We start from the raw sequence: 8470 nt of genomic DNA on the forward strand, positions 1-8470 counted from the left end.
CCTTGTGCTGGGCGGCGGGACCCGGGTAAGCCCCTTACCTGCCGGGTGCCCCCGGGGGGAGCCGTGGCATGGCTGTGGGTCCTGTGCTCTCTGGGTGTCTGAGGGTTTGCTTTGGGATCCCAAACCCTTTCCCCGTGCAGGGTTATGAGGCAAAGACTGCTTTAACTTGGTTTTTTGGTGCTGCGTTAATGCTTTTTGCTCGTTCTGTGTCCATTTGCAGCCTCGCTCGTGGTTTCCCCTGGTGTGGAGGCGAGTTGTGCTTCCTGCTGGGAGAGAGAACGGCCTTGGGAAGCTGCTCCATGAGCCACAGCTGTGCCGAGCCCGGCAGTCTGTCCAGGTAAGAGCAGGGCTTCTACTGCCCGTGAGGAGCTGGGTTTGCTGTTGGAAGATAGAATGTGCCCGTGCCTTTAAATGCAAGGACAGGCAGAAGCTGGGAGGGACCCTGAGCAGGTTTGGTGGCACGACAGCAGTTTGAAAAGACCTTGACTGTGGGAGAAATGTCCAGGAAAACGATTCCTTTTTTGCAGGGAGGCAGTTTGCGAGGACAGGGGGGTTGCTGTGCTCTCTAGCAAAACTACTGACCTTGGGATGTCTAGGGTGAGGAGATGTTGGCCACGTGTGGGCTGGTGCAAAAGTGTGTGGGTGCCTGTGTGTGACAGCCGTGGGTGTGCAGGAAGGGGGGTTCTGGTGCCATTGGAGCTGCCGGGGAGCCAAAAGGGGCACGGTTGTCTGAAAAAGGCAAAAAGTCTCAGTCTCTGTTGACACGTGTACCAAAGGAGATGCAAATTTTCCCTTTCTCGTTGCAGACTTCGCAAAGCTCCCCAGGAAAGGAAGCTTTATATTCCTCCCCAGCTTTATGCTAAAGGTTTCCTTCCTCCTGTCTCAGCACCCTTTCTGCTGTTGGGAGAGCACGAGGTGGATGGAGAGGATCCCCAGGCATCTGCAGGCACAAGGGACTCATACAACTGCGATTTTCCTCCAGCCCTCGTGAAAGGGACTTCCAGGATACTCTTGGGAATGTACCAGCTCTCCTGCTGGAGCTTTTCTATGGAATATTTGAACACAAAGGGTAAAACTAAAGTCAGGTCTGTTCTGGAGTATGTTACACTTGTGCAAAACTCCGTTCTTCTGTTTATTTTCTGTTCTGGAAAGCACAGTCTGGGGTTCCTGGGCACTTCCTATTGAGTGATTCCATGAAAATAATTTTGTACTGAAAGGGGAAAGGAGCTGTCTGTGGGAGGTCAGGTGTCCATGATAAAAGCTTTATGCTTTTCAGTCAGATAAGCCTTAAAATATCTCACAGTGTATAGGAATGCCTGGCTTCTAAAAGTCACCAGCTGAGTCTTAGAGGCTCCTTTGAAGAGCTGTTTTCAGGCAGGCAAATTGCCCCCCAGGAGGGACTCTGTGCCTGCTCTCCCGTGGCTCCAAGGGATCTCTGGCCCTTCACGCCGGCACCGAGATTTTCTCGGGAAGGGCCTCAGATCCCCGGACCAGTCTGGGACACAGGCAAGATCCCCCTGCATTTTGGGACCAAATTGGCCCCCTGGAGGGACAGTGCTGTTGGTGCCCCCCGGGTTGGGGCACCCCGAGGACTCCAGCGCGCACCGAAAGGATTATTCGGGGAGATCCTCGGGGTGCCCGGCCCTGGGGAGCTCAAAGCAAGGTCCCTGCCATGGATTCAGGCATTGCTGAGAGTATCCCAGGGGTCCCTGTCCCTGCTAGACAGGGAGCTCTCTAATGGGCTGTAATTGGGTTCTAAAAGTGGTGCTCCAAGTGCCAAAGAAGTGTGGGATTGGGATTAAGAAATGAGCAGTGAGGGTGCAATTGGCTGTTTTCTCTGGAATGTGACTGTGAGAGCTGCAGGAGTGCCAGGTGTGTGTTCCAGTCCCCAGCATTTGGTTTGCACATGTCCTGGTCAGACACAAGTACAATTTCCTCAGTCCTGAACACAGCAGAATGAGAATTATGGACTGGCAGTGTTAAGGTGATTGGTGTGACAGGGGTCAAACTGGGAAAACATTGGGGAATTCCTCAGTTTGTGTTTTTGCCAAACTCACCCAAACCTCTGCTAGGAAGTGATGGGCTGGAAAAGTTGAGGCAGAAATGGAATTTAAAACTGGGGCTCTTGACGCTGTAATTGCTGAAACTAAATGTGTCCAAGCAGCAGCTCTTGTTGTGCAGGGAATAACTCCTGTCAGCAGCAAGGCCCCCACTGAAGTGGCAGCTGCAGTTGTTCCTGTGGTGTGGGCCAGTGGAGCTGCAGGAGAGTGGAAGAGGGCAGAACCTGTAGGTATTACCCCTGATGTGGGATCTCTATGGGTAAGGCCAACCCAGTATCCTTTAAAATCAGAATGCCAGACTGGATTGGTTGCAGGAACAGCTAAATTGGCTCCTCCTGGTTTGCTTGTAGGACGTGAATGCAAGAACCTGCCAAGAAAACCAGTGGACAAGATGATTGATTAGTGCAGGACCTGAGAGAAGCACCTTGAATGACAACCTGGAGGAGTTTCCAGTATTGGATTTAAAAGATGGCCTTTGCATCTCCTTGAGCAAGGAAAGCCAAGAAAGCTTTGCTTTTGCAGGAGAAAATGGGGCAAGCAGGCAGGAAGAAGAGAAGCCCCGTGACTCCTCCCTGAGCCCCAGACAGCCCATGAACTGCCTTGCTGGGAATGGTGGGACGGGCTGGACTCTGCATTGCTCCCTCGGGATGTGTGGTAAGACTGTTATGGCGACTTTTTGAATAGATGGTGCAAGGGCAGCCTTTAAGCAGCTGAAGCATTCCCTGAGGAGAGCTCTGGGTCTGCCAGATGTGTCAGAACTGTTGGAAGCATCTTTGGTGGGGAGGGCAAACAAAGGCCAAGGTGTGCAGTGACCCCCCCCTGAGAAGGGACATTCAGTTAATGGCATCCCTGATGGTGAACTTTGTGGGCTGTTCCCCCTGTAGGGCAGGTGATAGTCCCAGCTCCAGTTATGGGAAAAATGGTTAAAAGGGAGCCCCAAAAGCTGGAAGTCCTCCTGGAGGCTCCTGGCAAAGAGAGTTTGCTGCGTTCCCCCTGACAGAAGGACAGTGATAGCTTTTGAGTGCTGGTAGATCCTTTTAATAGATAGCCTTGAGTGTGTCCTTGTTGCACCAGTAGGACTTATCAAAGTCCCCATATTCCAGGAGATAGACACATTGAAGTTTAAAATATTCTTCCTAATCCTTTGTTGGCTTGAGGCTCTCCCCTCAGGAACTGCAGGAACTCCTGGTGCCGCCTGGGCCGATGGATTGGACGCCCCAGCCCCTCCGTTCCTGCCCGGCCACTGGGGCCGTGTCCAGTGGTGGCACTGCCAGCCCTGCAGGTGAAGTGGGAAGGGCCTTTGCAGGTCTTGTGGGTCACATTTATAGCAGGTAAAGTTGCAGTAAAAGGACCTGGGGTCTGTTATTCTTGAGTTCAGAAAGCTCCTTTTGATTGGTGAGCAGGACAAAGTGGATCCTTAAGAGTTCCCATCCGTGTTTGTGTCTCAGCCTGTGTTAGGATTCAGGGCTGTAGCTGTTGTTGTCACTGAGGAGTCAAACTGTGCTTTAAATAATGAGACCCTGGCCTGATGGCCCAGTGTTAAGAAAAAAGGGGGAATGCTCTCTGAGTGTTGAGATGTAACAAGGGCTAATCCTTTTTGCAGTGGGATGGAGCCTGGAAAGTGCACAGAGCTGAGCCCAGGGATTGAAAGGGACCAAGCAAGGGAGGTGAAGAAAGAAGGAAGAAGGGAAGTGAGGCAGCAGGCAAGCAGCACCAAGTTGCTGTGTAAGCAGGTGAGTTGTGTTGAGGTTCCTCAGGCAGGCACTGAGGACTTGGAGGGCTCCAGACAGAGCAGACCTGGGAAGGCCCTCGGTGAAGCCCCTCAGAAACCTGAAGCCCCTGGGCCTTTTGGGGAGCCTGAGCTATTGCAGCCCTGGGGATGGCTTTGGTTTCCTTCTCTCCTCAGAGTAAAACTCTGTGGGGGAGTCTGTGATCTCCCTGACTTTTGTGTCATAACTGAAACTTGGAAGGAAGTTGACCTTGTGTCGTTTCCCAACTGACTTGGCCGGGTTGAACCAGCAGTGCCAGATTGTTGTAGTGTGCAGGGTGTTGTTTGTGTCTGAGCAGTTTGGGGTTGATTTGCCAAGGGGAGCCATGGAATGTTATGGTGTTTTTGTCCCAATATTTGGAGGCAGTGCCCTGGATGAGTTGATTTCTGCCTCACTCCCTGATATCTGAGTTAGGAGATGTACCAAGAACTGGTAGTTTTTGCAGTGGGATGTTCCCTAGAAAGTGCATGGAGCTGAGCCAAGGAACTTAAAGGGACTGAGCAAGCAAAGTCAAGAAAGAATGAAGAAGGGAACTGAGGCAGCAGCCAAGCAGCACCAAGCTCCTCTACAACCAGGTGAGTTGTCTTGAAGTTGATAAGGTGGTCACTGAGAACTTTGGGGTCTGCAGGCACAGGTGACCACCAGAGACCCCCAATGGAGCCCCTCAGAGAACTTATAAGGGTTTGTGTAGATGGGAACAGGTGTTGGGAGTGTCCTGAATGTGCAACAGGAATGCAGGGAAGGAAAATGAACCCTCCTGTCATGCTGACCCCTCCCATCAGCTGCAGTGGAGACCCCTCCGTGTGCCCTTTGGGAGCGGATTGCCAGGACCCCCGTGGGGCTGGGATCATGGCAGGGTGTTGTAAGCAAGGAATGCCTGGCTTCTAAAAGTCACCAGCTGAGTCTTAGAGGCTCCTTTGAAGAGCTGAGTTCAGGCAGCAGAATTGCCCCCCAGGAGGGACTCTGTGCCTGCTCTCCCGTGGCTCCGAGGGATCTCTGGCCCTTCACGCCGGCACCGAGATTTTCTCGGGAAGGGCCTCAGATCTCCGGACCAGTCTGGGACACAGGCAAGATCCCCCTGCAGTTTAGGACCAAATTGGCCCCCTGGAGGGACAGTGCTGTTGGTGCCCCCCGGGTTGGGGCACCCCGAGGACTCCAGCGCGCACCGAAAGGATTATTCGGGGAGATCCTCGGGGTGCCCGGCCCTGGGGAGCTCAAAGCAAGGTCCCTGCCATGGATTCAGGCAGTGCTGAGAGTATCCCAGGGGTCCCTGTCCCTGCTAGACAGGGAGCTCTCTAATGGGCTGTAATTGGGTTCTAAAAGCGGTGCTCCAAGTGCCAAAGAAGTGTGGGATTGGGATTAAGAAATGAGCAGTGAGGGTGCAATTGGCTGTTTTCTCTGGAATGTGACTGTGAGAGCTGCAGGAGTGCCAGGTGTGTGTTCCAGTCCCCAGCATTTGGTTTGCACATGTCCTGCTCAGACACAGGTCCAACTTGCTCAGTCCTTAACCCAAGAGAGGGAGAATGAAGGACTGGCACTGTTAAGGTGATTGGTGTGACAGGGGTCAAACTGGGAAAACATTGGGGAATTCCTCAGTTGGTCTGTTTGCCAAACTAACCCAAACCTGTGCTAGGAAGAGATGGACTGGGGTCTCTGATCTCCTGGGCAGTTGTTTTGCATGACCCTGGGAGCCTCTGGGATTAGACTGGCCTGGGCAGACAGGGAGCAGTTTGTCCTGTGGAGCTGGGCTGGGTTTGTTGAGGATGCCTTGGGAGGCAGGGCTGGAGAGGCTCCTCTGTTGGCTGTAGTGGTGGAAGGTTGTAGCAGCAGGGCTGGAGCCTTCGCCCTCCTGCTCCCCCCGTGAGCCCCGACGGGCCCGTGCCCTTGGCAATGGAGGGCCCCCCATTGCTGAGTCAGCGGTTCCGGGGGCCAGGAGGGATGGGATCAGGATGCCGAGCTCCGCCCAGGGCCGGGGCTGCCAGTGTTCAACCATGGAGGGAACTGAAAGCACAGTGAGATGGAGGCCAAGCTGCAGCACAGGGATGGGTGAGAAAAGACCCTAGTCCTCAGGTGGAGCTTTGAATTCCCTGGAAAAATGGATCCTGTCAGATGGATCAGGCCCTTGTGGGTGCTGGAGCAGAGGCCTCTCTCATTTTTGGTCACCCTGAAAGGTTGCAAGGACAGCAAGTTCTGACTGCAGGATGAGGTGGCAAACAAAGTGAAGTGGTCCAGAGAAAAGCTGAGGCTAAAATTGGCCCTGTGCCAGAGCAGCCTCGTGCAGTGCTTGTTGCTGTCCCTGAGTGTCCCATTGCAGTGGACATTTCCAAGGGTGCCTTGTGCTGGGGAGCACTGGGGCAGTTCCCTTTCCCTGGGCAGGGCAGGCAGGGCACGTTTCCCCCCTCGAGGGTGGCTCCACAGTCCCCCCCTGTGCCCTGGGAGCGTGGCAGAACACCTGGACCCACTGTCCTTGTCAGAGAGGGCACAAGGGATGGTTGGATGGGGGAGGGAATGGCTCAGGGAGTACAAGCACCATTACAATGAGTAGGGCAGCACCTGGAAAGGAAGAAGGGGAGTTAATCCAGACAAAATCCAAGCACCTGCCCAACCTGTGATATTTTTAGGAACTCAGTGGTGCTGTGGTCCCCAGGAAGTATTGCCCAGGACTAGGCAGGAGACTTCAGGCTCTGTCACCCCCAGAGCAAGTGTCCAGGGGCAGGCAGTGGGGAGGCAGCTCTGTTGTTGAGGATGGGGTTATTTTCTCTGCTTTATTTTGTCTCCAGAGATGTTCTTCCCATTAATCCAAACTGACTCCATCTCCTAACTCTCTGAAGAGGTTTTCTGCTTTTTGTGGGAGGGTAAGGTTTGGGTTCTAACTATAGAAGAGCCAACAAAATAAAGGCTTCGTGGCAAACAAATGGTGTCTCCCAAACTCTTTGTACTTCAAATAGATGCCTTTATTCTTAGTTTTTTCTTATTGGTATTCTCAAGGTACTTAATACCCTGTCTACAGTTATTTATTTTGGCTTCTCTTTTTTATTGTTGTTACAGAGTTGATGTGACTGACTTCTTTTTGAAATGCAGCAGTGCTCTCAAGGATATTTCCCCCCCACTCCTGGGCTTGTGCAGGGCTGTTGAGTCCGTGTGTGCCACTGTTCTTGTCCCAGGGGGACCGAGTGACATTTGGAACCAAACCTGGGGACTTGAACTCTAGGAATGTTTCTGTGTCTTTGAATTTTAAATTGCACATGAAGCAGAAATATGTTTGTGTTTTCCAGGTTATATTGTCATGAAAATAGAAATGCATCATTGGATCTTACTCCTCTGAGGGCAAACCACCAGACTGATCATTTCTTAGTCCATCAGACCCAGTGCCAGGAACTCAGAGGGCTGTTTGTGTGCAAATGTGCTGAGTGGTGGTGGCCCCCGTGAGACTGTGACCAGCTGGAAATGTGTGTGTGTGTGTGTGCAGAGCTGGGCTGGATCCCTTGGGATTTGGCTCCCAGATCCCCCCCAGCCTTCAGGAAAACCAGAGGCCACCGAACCCTGAGGGAAGGGAGTCCCATTTGCAGAAGGGTTTGTAGATTGGGGGAAAAGCTCTCCAGCACAAAGCCTGTGTTCCAAACCCCTTCAGGCCAAAGTCAAGGAGCACAAACCCTGGAGTCATCAAGTTATGAAGTTTGGTTCAAACCATTTCCTAATAAGTCAGTTTTAATGAAGTGTTAAAAGGAGAACTTAAATAAGGGTAATTTCTGATGGAGAATAATGGGAAGAAGTGGTTTAAGTTCCCTAAACATGTTTTATATCAGTCCATGGTTATTTAATTGAGCATTGTTTGGAATTTTTCTTTTTGCATTCGTTCCTGGTGTGCTTTTCTCTATCTAAGGGATGTTTGGAGGTCTTTTTGATTGCTTGAAGGTTTTTAATGTCAGTGCTGGATTGGGGTGGACAGTCATTGTAACATGATTTAGAGTTGGATGCATTTTATTCTGTGTGCCCTGTTTGATGTCTCGTGTTCAGCGAGTGACTGGTCAGAGTTTGGCCCAAGCCTTTGTTTTTCAGGTGAAAAAGCCGAAGGGGGAATTGTAGTTGCAGCTTTGCCCTTGAGCTGCAGCTGGAGCCTGGCCAAAGAACAAGGCAAAGCTCCCTGGGGAAGGAAGGGGGAGCCAGAGAAGAAAAGCAGCTGCAGCCAGAAAGGTGGGTTTGGGCGGGAGAAGAGGGGCTGTGACCCAGCAAGGGGCTCTGGAGGGCTCTGGGGTCCCTGTAATGGCTCTGGGGTCTCTATAGGGGCTCTGGGGTCTCTATAGGGGCTCTGGAGGGCTCTGGGGTCCCTATAATGGCTCTGGGGTCTCTGTAGGGACTCTGGGGTTTCTATCGTGGCTCTGGGGTCCCTATAATGGCTCTGGGGTCTCTGTAGGGGCTCTGGGGTCCCTCTCCTGGCTCGGGGTCCCTCTCCTGGCTCGGGGTCCCTCTCCCTGCCGGCACAGGAGCTGCTGCCGCCCCAGCAAGAGGCAGAGGAGTCGCTGCCCAGAAGCAAGAACTCACTGAGAGCTGAACTGGGGCCGTGTGGGCAGGGCCAGAGGGGAGCAAAGGAAGGGATTTGTTGCTAAGAAAAGAAATAAAGTTTGGGTCATTTGTTGGGGA

General features: G+C 52.6%; 1 protein-coding gene across 1 annotated transcript in view; it reads left to right on the forward strand.

Annotated features, from left to right (window-relative positions):
* The window catches only part of LOC127463076 (uncharacterized), a 55565-nt gene extending 47095 nt beyond the window's left edge, over positions 1-8470 (forward strand). The window contains exons 22-26 of the mRNA XM_051772101.1: positions 2583-2714; positions 3231-3342; positions 3664-3785; positions 7889-8023; positions 8244-8470. Coding sequence (XP_051628061.1) covers positions 2583-2714; positions 3231-3342; positions 3664-3785; positions 7889-8023; positions 8244-8374 — 632 coding nt within the window. The 3' untranslated portion in view covers positions 8375-8470. The remainder of the gene's footprint in view (positions 1-2582; positions 2715-3230; positions 3343-3663; positions 3786-7888; positions 8024-8243) is intronic.

The sequence above is a fragment of the Manacus candei genome, unplaced genomic scaffold (assembly GCF_025592945.1).
Source record: "Manacus candei isolate 608988 ecotype Guabito, Panama unplaced genomic scaffold, ASM2559294v1 h1tg000150l, whole genome shotgun sequence".
NCBI classification, from domain to species: domain Eukaryota; kingdom Metazoa; phylum Chordata; class Aves; order Passeriformes; family Pipridae; genus Manacus; species Manacus candei.